The sequence below is a fragment of the Erythranthe guttata genome, chromosome 10 (assembly GCF_056151865.1).
Source record: "Erythranthe guttata isolate IM_541 chromosome 10, IM_541, whole genome shotgun sequence".
NCBI classification, from domain to species: domain Eukaryota; kingdom Viridiplantae; phylum Streptophyta; class Magnoliopsida; order Lamiales; family Phrymaceae; genus Erythranthe; species Erythranthe guttata.
The window spans coordinates 19,464,954-19,485,489 of NC_142542.1; the positions used below are offsets into that span (position 1 = coordinate 19,464,954).

Sequence of the window (20,536 nt, forward strand, 5' to 3'; positions counted from 1 at the left end):
ATAGGTATTGTATTCATTGCTATATATAGTTAGGTCATTCATTGGGGGCCATGAATCTTAAATTCAACGTGGGGTTTTTTTTTTCCAGTTGGTGGGAGATGAATGTACCATCAGACAAGACTCACAAACTTATAGTACAATTATATTTTTGCAATAATTCAAGATTTTTACATATGTCTAGCCACCGACAATAATAAAAATAATATTTGCAATTCCTACTTTTAATTAACATATGTCCAAAGATTTGTTGTAGCATTTTCAATTAGTATTTAAAACATGGTGCTACAAATTATTAAATGCAATAAAAACCAATGTGAAACCATGGAATTTCTAGTTAGAGTGTTGGCACATGTTTCATGAAGAAATTTCAACTATGTTTTACATAGTCAAGTCCAAAAAACAGGACATGATGTGTGGATGTGTAAGTTTTGGTACTACACTAGTCCGAAAACTTCGATAAATAGCACTCGACCCCCTGTAGTTTCAACTTTTTGCACATTTTTTTATTTTTAATATAAGCACATAACTCCTTTGTGGACGTACTTCACTTGGCAAATAATCGTGTTCAGTTGTAACATAATTTTTTTGAAATTATCAGGGGGTCATATGCTTATATTGAAAGTATAAGGAGTTTTTGTGCATAAAATTCAAACTACAAAGTGGTTAATTGGTATTTACCTTTCTCTTATTTTTATTTCATATTTTTTAGATTCCAAGAACTGTAATAGTCTTATTTGTGTTCAGCTCGATGAAAAATAGTTCAAGTTCGTTTTATTGCCCATCAAACCAAACTCAATCGGAACTTCAAATATTGATAAAATTTAAACAAACTCGAACAACTATGCATTCGGGTCGACCTAATCTAAATACTTTTTTTTTCTTTGGCTCTAAGAAAAAGATTAATTAGTTAATGAAGAATGTGAATTCTATATTCCAAAGGTCAAAATCATTTAAAGTACTTTATTCCCCCCTTATTTTAAAGTCGGCTCTTTTCTCTTTAAGAAATGAAAGTTCTCATAACTTTCTTAACATAGATAAACAACACTTTCTTACTTCACAACCTGTTTGCTTAATAACCTTAAACATATACTAATCACCCCACTAATCCACTTCTCCCAATAAACCAAAAAGCTCCTCACACTCAATTAATATGCGAATATATACACACGCATATATAAAGACACACTTATAGCAATATAATATTGTGTGTGTGTGTGTGAGAGAGAGAGAGAGAGAGAGATGAAGAAAGAAGAAGAAACTGAGGATCCAAAATAAAGATTGAATTTTTTTTGTCACTGTGTGTGTGTGTGTGAGAGAGAGAGAGAGAGAGATTTAAAATAAAGAAAGCATGGGAATGGGATTGATAACAAAGAGCAAGAGCAGCAATAGTAGTGAAGGCTGGGGAATGGGTTTCCTCTTAGTTTTCTTCCCGGAGGAACACCACCACCAAAATCAAGAACAAGAAACCACCCCCACCGCCGCCGCCGCCGCCGCCACCACCAACAAAAAACCCAACAATTTCAATCTTTTCCCAAACTCATCATCACCACTCAGGCGCAACAATTCGAACCACCACCTCCTAAACAAAGCCCAATCCACAATCTCCATCTGCTTGCTCCTCCTCTTCACAACCCTACTCCTCTTCACCCTCTCCACCCTACCCTCCTCCGCCGCCACCACCGCCGCCGCCGCCCGCCGCCATCTCTACAGAATCCCCAGGAGGCACCTCTCTTCACGACCCGATGAACCCTCTTCTTTACTATCTTCCTCTTCGGGTTCAAATTTATCGCATGCATTACAAGGAATGGGCAACTTATACAGAAGAGGAAGCAGAGCAATGAGCGAACTCGTGGTGGCTCATGCAACTGAGTCGCTCACACCCAACGAGTTGAAACTGTTCCTCAGGCTCTTCCACCGATCCACCCTCGCTTCAAGATCGGATCTTTTGCTCTTGTTCCCGTCAAAAATGGGTTCTTTCGATACCACGATTCTCGGAGAGAACGAGTCGTTCTTCAAACTCCTGACTCAGTACAAATCGAGCAACAATTCCCACTCCTCCGCGAGTTTCGACGTGACCCATTTCATGAAATTGAGTAAAAAGGAGAGAGAAAGCGGAGAGCCAATCTGGGGTCGAAGAATTCGAAGCAATTCCAGCGAAGAAGACGCGACTGAGTCAACTCGTCCGAGTTACGGCTCGGTGCTGGGTTTCGACGTGGAGGAACTCGACCCGGAGAATTCTCTCTCCGGGTTCTTGGACCACGTTCCGATGAGTTTGCGGAGATGGGCTTGTTACCCGATGCTATTGGGTCGTGTCCGAAGAAACTTCAAGCACGTAATGTTAGTTGACGTGAAGGAGTACTTGCTACTCGGTGATCCACTCGGCCGAGTCAGGAGTCAAAGCCCCGAGTCGGTTCTACTGACTCAATCAGTATCCGGCAAGCATGGGAGGAGAACTCAGGCGACCCGGCAGAAAACGGTCAACCCGGGTATTGTAATGGGCGGGTCGAGAGGGGTCCGCAGATTGTCAAACGCAATGCTGACCGATATTGTCAGAGCGTCCATGCAACACAGGAAGAAGAACTCGATTACCGAGTCGGGTCTTTTTACTCAACTCGTTGGGAACGAGTTTGTGCTGAAGAATGTGAACGTGGTTGTGTCTACTGAGTCGGTGCCCGATCTGAGTTCACTCAGTGGGTCGAACTCGAAATCGGGCTTTCTTGCGAAGAATAATGCCTTGATTAGACGAGGTAATAGTAATTTGGATGCTAATTCTGTTGTAATGAAGCATATTTGCTCGTTTCCAATAGATTCCACAGTTTATAGTGATTGTTAATTAGTTGTGGATTGTTTAATTATATCCTTAAAATGGATATTATAGATTCTTTTTCTTGGGTTTTTATTTATAGTTTATAGAATTTGTTCATAACACATTTGTAATAAATTTTTATATAAAAAAAAAAAAAGAATTAAGTTTTGATTATTTTAGTTGTCAATTTTTTATTTTTTTTTTATTTTTATAAATATGTTTTTAGTGTTTGTGTTCATTCTTAGAAACAAGTTTTTTACTCCGATTTCTGAAATTTCCGATTTTTTTTTTTTTAAATCAACTTCCGAAGAAAATAAAATATATTTTCAAAAATATTAATTCCGATCCTATGGATATCCACCCCAGCTATAACAAATATTTGTGTTAGATCGTGTCTTTTAAGTATTATTTAATTGGAAAAAAAAAATCATTTAAGTGACAAGAAAATTAATTGGGAGAAAATAGGGAAAAAATCAAGAAATAAATATGATATAGTTATACAACTGTCACCTAGAAACGGTAACAGTCAAATCAGAAGCGGCAGTGACCGGGTCAAAATTGATGATATACAACTACAAGAGGAGCTGCCTGTGAGCTTTCACAGTGCATTCATTACCGCCTGTCATAATAATCACGCACCTTTGATTTGCAAACCGAATTTATAATTATTGAATTCATTAAAAAATGAATAAAAGGACTTTCTTTTTGGGTAAATTACAAAACCCCCCTTAGCTTAGGATAAATTATGATAAACACTCTCATCTATCCGTAATAAATAAAATTCTCCTGATGTTTGTTTTCGTCTTACACCGACCCCTTATGGCGTGATTTCTCATGGAAAAAAATTTATACCAGAGAATACTCCAAAAAAAATGCCGATTCTACCCCTGTAAACGCAAAACAAATTGAAGGTAGTCATGTATAAAAAATGTCTATGTATGCTATGATGGTTCGTACTAGTAATCCAGAAATTAGGGTCATTGCAATGTGATGTTGCAGAAAATGAGGTTGCTTCATAAGGTATACCAAGGCATTTTTCGTGAAATATTCCCTAAAATAAAGAAGATTCCGTGGAAAGTCACACCATAAGAGGATCGGTGTGAGAAGAAAACAAACATCGTGAAAAATTTAGTAATTACAGATAACTGGAGTTGTATTTCGTAATTTAGCATAAATTCAGTGGTGTTTTTGTAATTTACCATTTCCTTTTCTTCTTTTACTAATAATCTCGAGTATATTTAATTAATTTTAATTTGCTATTTGGATGAGAAGTCAATTTATTTAATCTAAAAAAGAATCGAGTTTTCCAAGATGTCTTTTGCAGGCAAAGTTGATCAAACAAATTGACTGCAAATTAATATTGAAGACTGAGCTTTGCGTTTTTAACAAAAACGCACTTTGACATTGTTTTGATTTTTTGATAAATTTGGGTGTATTAAATATTGCCCATCTTTTTATCAAAAATAAATAAATAATAATAACAAATAAATATTGCCATCTTGGTGTCAATTAAATAGCTTCATTTTGATGACTTTTTAGGCAAAGTTCACATTATCAATTTTCAATTAGTATTTCATTTATTATTCCCTTTCGTTCCCTATTAAGTGTCGCTTTTGGCTTTGCACAAGGATTAAGAAGCTCAATAAATGTTTCTTGATTTTAGGTATAATATATTAGAAAGACTAAAATAAACTTGATTATTTAATGATGTGATAAGAGAGAATTAATACTTATAGTTGAATTAATAAGGTTAAAACAGGAAAAAATACATTTAATGCAGTATTGGAAATTTAAAGTGACATATAATATAGAACAAAAATATTTTTAAAAAGAGACAATTATTGTGGAACAGAGGGAATAATATACATGGAATATAACTTTTTTTTTTAAATGATAATTTATGATACCACTTACCTTAAAATAATGAGCTAAATAGACTATACAAGTAAATTAGTGGATTTTTTTTACTAGAGAATGAATTACTAAAAAAATTAATTGGCTTATAATATTTAGCTAATGTGATCGTCCCATTAATTTAACGGACTTATAATTTTTAATAATTAATGTGATTGACCCATTAACTTTATTTTTTAACTACCCTCCTGATGTATGACGTAATTACGAACACATTATTATTGTTTGTACTATTACAACCACCATCCTGAGGTGTACTTGCGCGCCTAACAAATGTACCCTCACAGAGTTAACGATAGCAGAATAAATATATTTTCCAAAAGAATATGATAATTAATAAAAATGTTCATCTCACTTATAAAAATAAAATAATGTAATTATTGTGAATTAGTGGGAGTGTTAGGCAATTAAATAATAATTGAGGGGTGCATAAGTCACGGAGGGAATGTGAGGCAACTATACATAGGGAGGCGGGAGCGCGCATTTATTGAGTCCACGTGCAAAACAGCCTAACGCGCTTAGAACCGATAAAACGTGGTTTACAATTATACCCTCTTTATACTTTTTCTCGACTTTTTAACCCCCATCCACCATTAAACCCAAAATCTTAACTATGATAATTCAACTCTGCATCTCGTTAATATTAAAAAATATAGAATTTTAATAATTTATATACATTATTAGTGTTAATTGACTTACACTCCAAACAGTCAGTCCATGCACTCTTGAGATTAGTGAAAGGGATTATCCCATAATCACAGTGATTTACTAATTAATTAATTAGTCATGCGCGTAAGTTACGGCGAGTAACAAATTTATATTAGCACTAACTAAATAGTAACTACATTTATTTTATAGTGCAAAACAGAGATTAAAACTTGTACTAAAAGGTAACACGATTAAAATAAATCAATTTGATAAAATAAAAAATCAATTAATAATAATAAAAAAAAAAAAAAACATTATTGCGAATATACTATATTTCAAGAAATGAGATATATACACAGAAAAATACAAAAATAATTATGGGTTCAATTTCAATGAATTAATTAGGTGTTGCATTCAGGTGGGGCTAAAAATTGGTGCTAGCTGTTTTATTATTTTTATTTTTTAATCATCAATTATTGCAAACCAATTACTTTCCCCACTATTCCAACCGTTAACTGCATAAAACACTTATACCCTCCATTTTTCTTATTTTTTTTTTTTTGATAGAAATCCATTTTTCTTATTTATCTTAAGAAAATAAATAAATTATATATGGGAAATAGTAGTATATTTTCTACCTTGCTTAAAGGGTACTATTGTAACTTCACTTGCACGGTCATGCTAAGATGACTGGACCATGATTTTCCATTTCATCTTATACAACACTCAAGCATGGTAATAAAAAAAAAAAAAATTAACAAAAAGGGCACCGCCAAAAATAATGATTTCCACTTGTCGATATTTCATTGGTCGACTCCTATTTATTTATCTCTTTATTTTTTTGTGTATATATATATAATAACAATATATAGGGGCATATATAATAAATAATATAAGCACAGTATAGTTATGTGATCCCCATATTGTGGGGGACAAATTTTGTGAAGATTTTGGAATCCAAAGTTTTTTTTTCCTTTTTTCTAGTGGACTTTAGAAGAAGCCATATATATTATTTTGTGAGTCTAGAGAGACATAACAATTTTACAAGTGACCCCATTATAGTTGCTCAAACAACAAGTAACTTTCAATATGCATGTAGATAGAGAGATCATGTGTGTGTTTTTGTGTGTGTGTGTGTGTGTGAGAGAGAGAGAGAGAGAGAGAGAGAGAGAGAGAGAGAGAGAGAGAGGGAGGTCCAAACCCCCACACTATACAACTAATAAGAAAAACTTTATGATATTGGTTTCATTTTTCAAGTGCTTGCATAGTGCATAGTTGAATTTTTACATTAATTATTCCTAATTGACAATTTTGCCACCTCATTTTCTTCCGGTTTACTGGTTTTTTTTACTTGGCGCTTCATACGAATTAAGAAGTAAAAATAAGTCACGCAAGGGATCGAATGACCTAGCAGTTGGAGCAAGTGAACTTGTGTCAACTGACTGAAGCTCAGAAAAAAAAAAATAAAGAAGCAAAAATAATAAGTTTAGATATTTTATATAATAAAGATTATTAATTGAAATTGGAGGATGAAAATATTTATGTGTATATATAATAAATTAGGACCTACATGCATCAATCCATCATTAATATTGTCCATTGAATTTGAAAATGCAAACAAAATAAAATCTAAAGGCCACCCCCCACATGAATTTTAGTGCCGTATCATGCCAAAATTACACACACGCACACACATTGGTGTGTGTGTTTTTTTACGAAGTTTAGAGTCGAGGATTTGTTTGCAAGTCTGTATATTTTTATCGTTATTATCTTTTTATTTGCCTAATAGTTATATCTTTCTACAAACAATTTAAAGACATGATTTAAATAATTTGTTATAATCCACAAATTAAAAGGGAAAATAAATAATTATATATTATTTCGAATTTGTAGTTGTTGATAGTGACTTCATTTTCACGGCACGGGTAGCATATGAAACGTAGGCTGCGATTATAAATTACTATTTATTTAATAATTAATTCACGTGATTTATATAAGACTTCTTTTGTATGCATTTTGTCATGTGAACGAAGTAGCCACGTCACCACCCTATATATATAGCTAAACGTATGTAAATTAATAAAATTCTACTAATTTTTCAAAATATTAAATTATTGGACTAATATTTAATACATTTTTTTTCATGAATGTGGACCAAGAGAAGTTAGTTTTTAAACGAGATTATTAATTTATCGGGTTCTGTATTTGATCGAACACGCTCGTAATACATACCAATATAGAAACAAAAAACAAGATGACTAATGCCAACCAAAAAGGAGCAATAATTAAAAAAAAATAAAAAAAAAATAAGAGTGATTGTAGCCAATTATAATGATAAGCATCATCACTCTTAATCATATGAAATGATGGTTGGTGTGGATAAGCTTTTTATACTAATTAAGATGCCTTCTTAGCAAAATTCCCAAAGCATTAGGGGCCTCACCATTAAAATACAAAAGAAAAGAACCCACAACAATATTTAATTGTAATAAAACAAATCATTAAGATTAACATCAAATTTGTGTGGTCTTCTAACAATTAAGGGTTCCTTCGATCCTACATCCGGTGAAAAACACCGGGTGAGTCTTCTGCTGCCACGTGTTCTTTTTCTTATTTTTCTAAAACCTCTAGAGGTAAACCCTAGCCGGGAATTTATTATAAAATACAAAAAAGAGACACGTGGCAGCAGAAGACCCACCCGATGTTTTTCACCGGGTGTAGAGTCGAACAAATCACAATTAAGATACCTCCAAAACATGCAACTAGGGCTACTTATGACTACTTATGAGGTGTTTTTTTTTATGGTCATTCAGATGCTACACTCGATCAGATACAGCTGGTGATATACGTATGTGTGTGCATGTATTTGTAATTATGTGCAGATCAACAGTTAATAATCACACAGTTTATATCACCGAGTGTAGCATCAGATAAATCGATTTCTTGATCATCTTGCCGTGGTTAACGGTTAATTATTGATCAAATCAACAATTTCCCAAAATGCCATAAATCTTATATGTTACAAACTATGATTGTAAAAAGTAGCAAACATATAATAATAATAATAATAATTCAAACCAATATCAAGAACCAAAGGTATAGATATTCATAGAATCTGAAGACAAACAGCTTAATTTACATTCCTTAGCATGTACAAATGCAATACATATACACCCTTCTAACTCGAAAAATAAAATAAAAATAATATAAATGATTAAAAGGATGAAGAAAGAAAGGGGAGAGAACTTCAGCAATAAACAAACCGGGATACAGACCACAACCGAAATCAAAGAATTTTTAATCTTGTCTTAAAACTAAAATCTGGGATCATGGGCACATATAGAAGTAGTTGAAGACGAGACTGACAAAAAACAACGATCACTCTTCAAGGCAGAATATAAAAAAGAAAAAAATTATAGATAATTGATCCAAGCAAGATGACCCGTAAAAGTAGGCGGCATTGGGATTATAGATATGATGAGGAACAAACGAAAAAAACTTGCAGGTGAAGGGAGAAAACAACACAGTTTGCAAATCGGCTTTTTTTTTTAGAAGAGATCGGCTTTCTTTTTTATCATATCCTGCTTCCATTTCGGCATCTTATAGAAAGCGTCTTTTGGCATTCCCATCACAGACTCGAATTCTTCATCAGAAAGATAAGCCTGAAAGAAATCGGTGGAAGATGTAAGAACATAATTAAAAATAAATAAAAAACGAAACAGATATATATATGTTGACGGCAATAACATACCTCTCTTCGTTTAAAATCAATCCCAGTAACAGGGTTCTCAGACTTGGCCTTCAATTGATCATAGCTAAATGTACTCAGATTAGAATCAGAGACGTTTTCATCCTGGTCAATCTCTGGCTTTGATCCTGACTCCTCCCCATCGGTTTCTGGGGCTGGCACAACTGTCTCGTTTTTCGAGCCCTCGGTCTCAATAGTATCTTCATATTTCACATGAGCTATTGACAAAAAAAACCATTTTACGAAGTATCTAGGAATAATAAAAATCAAAGTGATAACAACTCAGTTTCTGGTCAGATAACAAACTAAACTCAGCCTTTGGTTGGAAATCTACATTTGGAGCAAACCAATCATATATTTTGTCATAACGGCATGGAATACGAGACAGTGAAGCGAAATTAAAGTGGTAGGGGAATGAATATATCCCCACAAAACTGGAAACTATCGTAATCATGGGAGAACATTAAGGCATATTCAGCTAAATCTTCAATAACATCGTTTTGTAGCCATTAAACGGAAGAAAGAAAGAACAAGTTATTCGTTGCATGTAACCTTTAAGCCTAATTTAGGGATGAAAATGCTGCAAATGACTCATGTTAACGAAAGCAGAAAATATTCGAAGTACCACAGAAAAAATATTCATAGTACCAGGTGGGCTAGCTTCTGCAGGTGGACTTCTACTTGGCCTAGCAGGAGAGACTTCGCGCGATTTTGTTTCGGCAGTCAGAACATTTGATAAAGCCGCCACTGCAGCTGCTCTCTGCGACCCTTGACCTTTTCCGCCCGACCTTGGGGCAGAACCAGCTTTTGGAGATGAAGATGAACTGAATGCAGAGTTCAAAGCAGCTAAAGCTGAAGCTCTTTGAGTTGGCCCCCCATTATTTGAACCATTGGATCTCTCCTGATTGATTTGCAGACAGATGAAATCAAGTCAATTAAATATCAAGCCAAATCCTGTACTTAACAATAGAGGAAAAATAAAATAATATAGATATTTGACAAACCAAAATAGAAGTTAGCGAATGTCTTAAGAAAGATTCAAAGATTAGCACAAGAACGATATGAAACAAAACTGAACTGCCAATGACAATTTTCAGTAGGAACTATTCTGATATCCTCTTTCTATTTAAAACATGATCAACAGACATAATAAAAGAGTGGCACAAATTGCTGAAAATACACTTGAAACACAAGATATTGAAAATAACGACAGTCAAGCATGTGAATTTGTGCTGCTGTAAGTTTACCTCTGCACCATGACCACCAAAGAGTAGCATGACCTTCTTTTGGAAAGAGTTTCCATGTGCCTGTTATTGGAGGGAAATAAAAACAATCAGTAACAGGGGCAAATATGTAATTAGCATGGTATGCAAAGTAAGTTTTCGCTACAGCTGAAGGATCAAAAAATCTCGAACACATCAAGATCTCATGTAGCCAATGGCCAAATTTATTCTAAGAGAACTAATATCATGTAATTACACCCATCCAATTAATGACTAAATAAATCTATGAAAACAAAGAACTATAAGTGTGTTAATAGGCATGAACAATGCCGGAAAGTGAAATGATTTTTCCATCAGTATTCTCATCATCATGCATGCCATGGATCATTATCCAATATACATGATAATCTATAAATTCAGAGGCACGGGAATTATGTCTCACAGCTTGTTTGCAACAAAATCCCACGACAAACAGGAAATATCATTATAACACTCAAGAAAGAGACTAATATTTTCAACATACACTAGCTTTAGCGGTATCCCATGAAAAATATGTGGTGAAGAAGCATGGCTCGTTTCCTTCCGTCACTTTATATAATGGAACATATGGGGGTAAACCCTCCAGTGAAGCAGCCATCTCGACATATTTCTGTGATAAGCTTAACAGGTCAGTAGAACCCAGATGGAAGAACATTAACAATTTAAAATTTAACAATACCTGTCCAATCTCAAAAGCATTTTGCTTCTCTTTGGAGTCCACAGAATGGCCAACCCAGACAAACACTTCAGCATGTGTATCGAGGATCAATATATCCTCTGTCAAGAGGTCATCTTGAGAGAAGTTGTATATTTCTTCCACCTGGTACATGAATATTATTTAGGAACACGTTTTTATAATTCACTAATAGCAAAACTGAACTTCTAAAATGATTTGTATCAAGTGTATACCTCAAACTTCCCTGGGAGTACATGTGGTAGCATATGCAATCAAAAGAGAAAAGGTTAGGGCAAGTCAAAAGTTAATACAATTCAAGATTTCAATAAAATAAAATCAACTTGGTTAGAGAGGAGAGTTGAGAAATAATAGCATGAAAAACGAATTGATACCTTTATTAAAGGAGAATGTAAACAAGTGAGGATCTCTGACAGCATCAGAAGGAAGCTTCTTACTGGTGTAACTTTGCTTTCCTCCGAGAGCAAACCAAAAGGATGAGCTTTCTGTTCCTTCTTTAGAGTGTTTTACTGTTGATCCAGGCTGAATTCAAGAGGATAGAGGAAGTTTAAGTTATCAATTGCAACAGAGGAGCTAAGACACTAGTTGAACGTCATATATAAAAGTGAACATCTATAAGTTACAATTCTAGGTGCAACAAGAAGAGGACAATTGGATTTCTAATGCCATTAGTTAGAAGCTCAGTGATGGCAAGACATAGCTAAACATTTGAACATTAGTTCAGTAACAAGAAATAACACGGACTGGATGATGATATTTTACAAATTAGAAGACTGCTAAGCAATAAACTGGAGATCTGATGTATTCTTCCGCTAATGCATACCTTCAGAAATTCCGCAATTTTGGCTGCTAGCTGTTGCTGCTCAAAGGTGCCTTGAGTACCATGCCAATTGAAAATTGAAGATCCAGATTGCAGCAGAAAACATTCATTTGAATTCAATGATGTTGCCACCTAATAGATTTAAGTTGATTAAAAGCAGAGTCGATGAAAGAACACAAAGGAAAGAACATTTTACTCAGTAATAAAAGTCAAATTGAAGCCAGTAAATTTCTTTTAAAGCATCAATATTTTGGTCCTACGGGACTAAAGAGAAACAAGAGGAATCTTTAATAAATTTCAGTTTTAAGACCCCACTTCAATGATACCAAAACAATTTGCAACATATTATTCATTTTGGTAGTAGTTTCTAGCTATCAGTTGACAAGTCCCTATGAAATGAGGGAGTAGCAGTTATATTCTATCCAACAGCTTAATAAGCACTAGCAGTTAACTGATTATATAACAGAGTATTAAGATCCTTCAACTCAGACAGGTATATGGAAAGTAAAGCTAGATTTTTTGTTTTGGGAGGTAGGGGCGCAAAAGAAGGTAAATCTCTGACAGAATAAAACAGAAAAAAATGAAGTTCAAGTACCATTGGCAAAAGAAAGCTGAAAAGTAATACTAATTAGACTAGAGGGTATATTGCTTGGCTACTCATGAAGTAACACAGGGAAACGCCTCCCGAAAACTAACAAATACCCAAAAGTCAACGGCCTCCCTTAAATCTCACATTATTAGCTACAATACTAATATGTAATAAGCTTTTTATTTCTTAACTCCAAGAATCAGTATTCCATTCCTAACTCGAGGCTAGTAAGTTGAATTGGACTTGAGGAGTCGAGGGTATACTATATTGTTTGCCCACTCATGAAGCAACACAGGAAAACGCCTCCCAAAAACTAAGAAATGCCCTCACTTGAATCTTGCACTATAAGTACAATCCTAATATATTATAAGCTTTTTATTGATCAACTCCAAAAATAAGTATTCCATTCTTTATCTTTCTAACCCGATGTTTACTTAAGGTTTAAGTTAATTAGACGCTTATGCAAAGTCACTAATAAGTTCAAAAGCATCTGGATAGGAGAGCAGAGCCTGATGTACTGTGGGGAAACAAATTAATGACTTAAACATTAAACAAATGTTAAATCATGCGTAAGGGAATGATCAATCTAAGAGTCGGATATTAGAAAACCAAACATAATCAAATATACCACAAACAGGTTGGTAAACTTACAGCTTCCACTTGAACAGCTTTATTGTTATGCGGAGATGTTCCAGATATGCGTATGAGTGCAACACCATCAGCAGTGTATGTTTCATCATTCAAACCTTTGTCAGCTATATAGTTCTTGTAACCAGAGCTCATTCCACCCTAATGGAACAATTTGAGATTGTCAGAAAAATGATTTACATATTAGGGGTTTTGTCTATAACTAGTTTAATTTCACTGTTTCTATTGTAAGTAGTGAAAGGAGCACCTTCAGAATCACCATAGGCTGAAAGATTGCGACAAACTGAGGAGGCTCTTTTCCTTGAAATATCCGACCCTGAAGGAAGTACAATTCATATATCAACTTCCTGTATTTCATTGTCTAATGTGGTAGACCATGAGAAGTATATCATTACCTGCACTGGTTTCCCCTTTAGTGAGTTATACATTGTCGTGGACAATTTAGCAGCCATCTGTCGGTCCTCCTGAAAATTGGGAACTCATTTATTAGCTCAGTTTTCTGAGCCATTCCAACTACCACTCGAAAGTCGACCAAAGATTTCAGATAAGTAAAAGCATCAGATTTTCTGACCCCAAAAGATTATACTGACTCGTTGAGAGCCGGAAGCAATTAAAATAGCATGTAGATAAACCACTGCCTCATATAACTTGTGGGTAGTGATGCTAGAACTGAAGCTTATGAAGTATACAGTTGATTCTGGTTACGTGATCAGAAGCAGCAAATTTACCGAACGCACAAAATTATAATATGATAAAATCAAAATCAGAAGAAAGCAAAACCCATGCCGTTTTACCTACTGATACAATGATAAACCTAAAAGTTTATATAATAATATAATTTGCATCACAGTATAATAACCGGAGCGGAATCTTTCTCCATCTCAAATCAAATGTCAAGAGTTTATAAAAGTTTGGCATGACAGCATATTAATACTATTTATTAGAAAGCCAGATTGCCTTCATATTATAGCCACTGCCAATTTTTAGTACCTCAATACTGTCTTTTCCGATCCAAGAACATAGGTAGTAATCTTCTTTTCTTTCATGAGAATGGTATGTGTAGAGCACAATATAGCAATCGCCGCTGTAAAATTTACCAACGTCTTCCTTAGGTACTGAAGTTTTGGCACTACTGTTAATGCACCAAACCTGAAAACATTCAACCATAAAATTTCAGGCAATTTGATGCTACATAGGTATGAGCAACCACAAATACATGACAGAAATTAGACCTCTGTCTTTCCACCTCCTTCAAGCAAGGGAGGGACTTCCTCATTTACAGGAGCACTTTTGCCCGTTCCTTTCACGGCACCACCTTGCTGCTTTAGCAAGGCTGCCAAAAAAAAAAAAAAAATCGGAAGAATTACACAATTTAGTAGACATGTCGAGTAAAAAATTAGTGAACAACTCAGGACTGAACATACCTGCTACTTTTCCCCTTCCCTCCTCAGCAACAGAAGGGGCTGATCCTGATGGCCAGGAATCAAAACTCGCCTTGAATGAATGTGTCTCATAACCTTGGATAAGCCGAGTTATATGTGTTGACTTCGGTCTATTTTGGCTAGTCACAAAATCCTGAAACATCATTTCGTTGAGATATTTAAATTAAGTTACTAAACTACAAGGATGTAAGTTGACCTTTTTTCCAATTTTACCTCTGCAGCTTGAATGGCAGCTTTCCTTTCATCAATTTGAGTTACTCGACCAACCCAAACAAACACCTCAGCACCACAATCCAACAAATAGCATTTGTTGTTTTCCAGAAGTGACTTCGAAAGTTCACCATCTATGCTATTAACTTGACCATCAATGATGCTGCCAACAAGCAAACCAGGGGAGGGAGGTTAAAGAGTTAAGTTGCTAGAGTCATAATCAAGCAACAAGGCAATTACTCTGGCAACGGGATTTAAGTACACAATTTCAAAATAATATAGCATGTACTTGCATGTAATAAACTATAACTTGATATACATATAAAAAAAAAAAAAGTCGATAACCGGAAAAAAAAGAGTCTCTGTATGATAAAGAATGTTCAAGAACAAACCAAACCAAGCTACAGAACATAAGTCTGATCTTTGTAATCATAAATTAGTAATTATGTCATACGATGTGGTAAAACAGGTTACTAGAAATGCTGAACTTTAGTCAGTAAGTTTGAATTCATAAAGGTCGTTCTTCCTAAAATATCCAATCTAGACCTGCAAATAGAACTAAGTGACTTTCAATTGTGCAGAATGCCAAAATACCATAATTTAGACATTTCAAAACCACCCCCAAACAGATTTCACTCCAAACTACCTTGTCAAAAAAAATATAACAGTAATATAAGAAAGAGATCAGTGAGACGGATGACTAGTCAAAGAAACGTTGTGGTCATTTGGTATTTCGAGAATTTGTTCACAGGAGCACTAATCAGAAAGTGTTGGGAAACAAAAGAACTAGCTGTTTCCAGAAAACATCCAACCGACTTCTTTTTAGTACATTCACTGCAGAACTTGCATTCTTCCAGATAAATATGAAATAAAAGTGACTCAGAGCGGAAATATTTCTCCTAAAACCCTTTCACAAATAGATTGAGCAACACAGATCAAATTCCACTCATCCAATAAATATGGATTTTCAAACCTTTAGATTCCAAATGATGTATCAAGAGTCAAGACATAGTAAATTACGCAACCTTTCTCTTCATAAACTTAATGCAAATGTTCCAAAGTGGAAAGAAAAGGATAGTTAACTTCACATCTTTCAATTTGTAATATTATCTTTACCTTTCTTTAACTAACGGCCTCCGAAAGGTATTCTATACAATCCATAATTTATTAGTCAACCAAATCATTCTTATTATTTATTTCTGATTGATTAGCCAAACATTTATGGATAATCATTTACATAAGCTAGTTGCAGAGTGTTTTTCTAGCCAAAGAGGCATAATCTACCATCGAATTAGAAATCTATGTGATTTGCTAGGAAACCAACATCACTAACATGGAGATAACATAGATAAATAATGGAACAGTAACTACCTATGGAGTTGGGCAGGAGTCTTCTCCGGAATGATGTCGTCTTCGGTTGCAACCTTCTTAGCAATTGGAGCAAACCCACCAAAAAGGACCCAAAATTCACCAGAATCTGTCTCAGCTTGCAATTTTCCATCATCTGAAATGGGAAATATCATTAGAAAAGAAGAAGAGAGAAAGAACGGATCCTGGAGATTATGAGGATACTCACCAACAATGGCGACATCACACGTCCCCTCATGATACTTTTCCTTCAAAAATTGAATTACTTCTAATGCTTTGGCCCTTTCCTGAATATTGGAATTTGCACCATTGAACTGATATATCTTGTCTTTCGAGTCAAGAATAAAAACATCATCATGATTCAGCGAGGACCGTGAAAATGGGACCTGCGAGGAAAGAAAAAGGAAGCAATCTTTTTCAATAGATGGCAATTCCACATAATTCTGCTCTATTTGGATGCTGATGACACGTGATTTCATTAGCATTTCCCTCTTACCTGTTTCAGTCTTACAACTCGTTTTCCTTTACAAATATATAACCGTGTTTCAAATTCTTCTTCTTCAGGTTTCTTGAACCCAGATGCAATGCCACCTTCCAGTGGTATGATGCATGGTTTAAAATATGACAGGAATTTGTCAGATTCATGGCCTTGTAGCTCTCTATACTGCACGGCACGACCACCAAGAACGGCATCAAGTTCAACAGTTTTGATAGCTGCAGTCCCTGCTTCGTCCTAAGGAATTGCAGAAATGGAGAAATCCAAGTTACAAAGCATATACTATCAGGAAAGTAATCCTAAGAACAAGAACAAGAATAAGATCACTACCTGACTAGTATCCTTTCCGAGCCAGAAGTGAATGTCATAAAGATAAGCACCTCCCTTACCAGGACTTGTCTACATATAAAGCATTCCGAAATGGTAAGTCAAGCCGAAGTGTCCATCTTGCTCTACCTCTTAATCGAAATAAAAAAACCTCACCTGAAGAATAATATAAGAATCTCCCGAGTAGAATTTACCATAATCAGATTTTGGTAAAGGAACTGGTTGAAAGTTCTCAATCCTCCAGGTCTCAGTTCCTCTGCAAAGTGTTAAGTTTAACAGGACAGCAACTTCAAACTGAAGAAACACAAGCCTAAAACACATGGCATCATATATGTGTGTGTGTGTGTGTGTGTGTGTGTGGGCGTGTGCGCGCGTGTGTATATTCATATTTGAGATGAATTACTAGTCAATTAGTTAGTCAATTAAGCATAGTTTCCAATGAAAGGATACATTTTCTGACCCGCTCCCTGAAAAGCAGGTTCCAGAGCTTTTGCTGAGCTAGACATTTTGCAATATCCTTAGATTTGAAAATGGAAACAAGATTTTCAGACTCCTAATGATTGCTTTTCAGTTCCACGGAATGAACTGCTGAAATACTCCAATAAGAACAAACAGGTAAGCAATAATTCAAAATATGACATTCAGATATCCAAATTAACCAGTTATAGCTGAAGTAATCCATAATAAGATGAGGAAAAACAAAAAACAGAGTATGCATAGGGAAGAATAATCCACATCATCATTTTTAAGGTTAAAAAGTACGCAGTAATTTGTACTGCTCATATTTGAGAAAAATAACATGACTAATCATGCAGCTAAAGCACACAATGTAATATGACCAATCGCAAAAAAAAAAAAACGAATAAATAAATTAATATAATAATCTATCTTCACTGATAAAAACTGGAAAACTCATAAGCTGTAGTGTGATCTGGACCCTATCACAGAGAATGATTATATTTCACAGTATTTTATATTGCCCTTTACACTCCTTTGGTTTTTTATATTACAAATAATAAGACAAACTCTAGTCAGCAGCCAGAATCTGCTTTGAAATAGTTTGTGTCTGAACTATATGTTTAGGCAATATTCATCCAACTTTGTAAGCTAATAGGACATTTTCTCAAATGCAATTACCAGAACTGAATCCCAAGACCAGGTATAAATTTTTTAGTCCTTGTAATCCAGCAGGTGACCTAGTTTCCACAAGCAAAATGCTTCAGAAATAAGATAATAGAACATTTCAAAAACTGGCTAATCGATGCCACTCATGTTCGCTTCTGGATGCGGTAAAGAGTCTAAAACTACTCTAAAACAAATGAATCCCTCAGTTAGCAGTTCTCTAGCTAGTCTAAAGTGGAGAACAAAACACTAGTTGGTGTCTTGGAGTGAAAGACGGATTCATGGTACAATGCATGGTTAGTATCTATTCGCAACAAGGTTTTCATTTTCTTCTTGAAGATAGACAAATAAGCCAAAGCTGTGACATGCACGAATATGCTTACGCACCATCCAACGTACTAAAATCCACTCAAGAATCACCGTATGTGATAGAAAGCCCCATATTCAAGAAAAAAATATTCAGCCTTCAATGTGGCTATGCCATATTCTAATGGTCCATCACGCATTATCCGGTTAAATGTCCTCCAATTCCGTTTTGGAGCAGAAATTGCCTCAACACATCTCACCGTGTACAACAAACACATCTAATTTGGGAATGGTATAAGCTCCCCAAAAATATAATTGATGTTAAATAATTTGTTCTAACGAAGAAAAAAATCCTAAGCATTACATATCCAACAGCAGGATACCAACTATACGACCCATTATCAAACAATTTAGAGCCGGTACTCAAACAATGCTGATCACCACAGCTAGTGCAGGATCAGGATCAACCATTTCAAAATACATTCATAAATCTCGAAACCCAATTAACATATTACTCGAGGTACAATTTTTAATATATAAAAACATCAGAAATTCAGTTCCACCACCAGAATAAAGCCCCCGTTCATTTCAATAATCGATGTTCCCATTTAAAAATTAAAATCATCATTAGAGAAACCTATTTACCCAATGAAAAAAAAAAACAATAAACATATAATAGAATCCTGGTGCATAAAAAAATCAAATTTCAAGCAATCCATATGCCAAATGGTTGATTATTCAACAATAGCAAATTCTGATGTCAAAATATGCAATATCTTCAGATCATTCCTCTAATTAGCTCAATTAATCAAAAATTAACAATAATTAAGCAAAGCCCATCCCATAAATAACGATAATACCTCAGATCAATACGAAATTATATCCAATAACAAACAACGAATTCACGACCCCCAGGTAGAAAAAAATACTGGAAAATGGATCTAGAACGAGCAATAGCACGCATAAATTCAATCAACAAACCTTTGGGAGATCTCTTCAATTCTATCCTTTTTTTTCTTCACGAAATTGATAAAAGGTAGTTTTTTTAGAGAGAGAAAGTATAGAAAAACAAAAAAGAGAGGTTTATAGGGAGGAGAGAGAAAGCATGCAGAGCTGGCAAATGAAAAGAAAAGTAACAGAGGGAGAGAATAAATATTTATTTTATTTTTTTTAAGAGAGAAAAGGGGAAATGAAATAATTGCTGCAAGGTATTATGGGATGTAAAAAAATTATTTCCTTCTTTTTCTTTTTTATTTGTTCATTATTTTATTAATTATTAATTATTAATTATTATTAACTTTTTAAACTTTTTGGGGCTTTTGAGATTTCACGAAGAAAATTTGTTATAGTCTTTGTCAGACAGTAGTATATACCCAAAAATCAAGAATGTGTGAAATATACACATAAAAAATTCGATTTGTTCTATGCTACATTGGATGAATTTTATCGGTGACCGGAAATACACGTGTATAGATAGATATAAAATAAATAGAATTTTAGAGAGACAAAAATAGTAAATAATGAATAGAATTGCACGAGTCTTGTTGCTTCTTTTCTTTTTCCTTATCTCTTTTTTTTTTAATAAATTTTCCTTTTTCTTATATTTGGCTTGTATTTGATTTATTTCATTTTTTAATTCTTTGATCCTCATTATAATACTAGTTCTATTATTTTCTTAATATAAATTGTTTTTCCTATATCTGCCTACTATATGCCTTATTGTGCCGACTCAATAAACCAATGAGTTTTTTGATCATTCAAAAGGCCCGACGCATCTACAAGGTCATTAATTAATAGTTCAATTCTATTAATAAGAGATTATAAACCGATTAAGATTTACTAATTATATCTAGATTTATTGCATCATTAATCCATATATTACGTCACATTAATTTTATTTGATTTATCATTGAAAATTATAGATTGGATAAAGAAAATGAAGTATTTTAAATTATGGAATGGTGGGCTAAATACAAAGGAAAGCCGGTTTGGTCGGTGGACCGGATACTGAGAGTGGGAGGCCCAATTGAAAATGACGTTTCCAAAGAAAACAAACAAAAGACCTGCAAATTAATCTTTTATTTGACCACTTTTAATATTTTAATTATTAACATTTTGACCTCAATTTTAGACTGA

At 34.3% G+C, this 20,536-nt stretch overlaps 2 protein-coding genes across 4 annotated transcripts; one reads left to right on the top strand and one right to left on the bottom strand.

Moving 5' to 3' along the window:
- The first annotated feature begins 1,007 nt into the window (after positions 1 to 1,007).
- On the top strand, positions 1,008 to 2,980 carry LOC105949392 (uncharacterized). Its single transcript, XM_088824439.1, has one exon. The coding sequence runs from the start codon at positions 1,349 to 1,351 to the stop codon at positions 2,831 to 2,833; it is 1,485 nt and encodes a 494-aa protein (XP_088680565.1). The 5' UTR covers positions 1,008 to 1,348; the 3' UTR covers positions 2,834 to 2,980.
- Positions 2,981 to 8,451: 5,471 nt separating this feature from the next.
- On the bottom strand, positions 8,452 to 19,622 carry LOC105949353 (villin-3). Of its 3 annotated transcripts, none has more exons than XM_088824440.1 (23): positions 19,382 to 19,622; positions 17,423 to 17,560; positions 17,129 to 17,228; positions 16,976 to 17,044; positions 16,646 to 16,882; positions 16,358 to 16,535; positions 16,153 to 16,285; positions 14,785 to 14,944; positions 14,554 to 14,704; positions 14,362 to 14,462; positions 14,120 to 14,278; positions 13,525 to 13,593; positions 13,377 to 13,445; positions 13,133 to 13,270; positions 11,896 to 12,024; positions 11,447 to 11,594; positions 11,288 to 11,298; positions 11,058 to 11,198; positions 10,863 to 10,988; positions 10,364 to 10,423; positions 9,765 to 10,017; positions 9,120 to 9,334; positions 8,452 to 9,030 (listed from the first exon to the last, which is right to left on the bottom strand). In XM_088824440.1, exons 2-23 carry the CDS (start codon positions 17,476 to 17,478, stop codon positions 8,917 to 8,919), a joined length of 2,817 nt encoding a protein of 938 aa, XP_088680566.1. In that variant the 5' UTR covers positions 17,479 to 17,560; positions 19,382 to 19,622; the 3' UTR covers positions 8,452 to 8,916. The 3 variants fall into 3 exon arrangements, with proteins under 3 accessions (XP_088680566.1, XP_012828106.2, XP_088680567.1); XM_012972652.2 differs by having other exon boundaries at positions 17,423 to 17,557; positions 19,382 to 19,525; XM_088824441.1 differs by lacking the exon at positions 19,382 to 19,622 and adding an exon at positions 19,261 to 19,277.
- Positions 19,623 to 20,536: the final 914 nt, after the last annotated feature.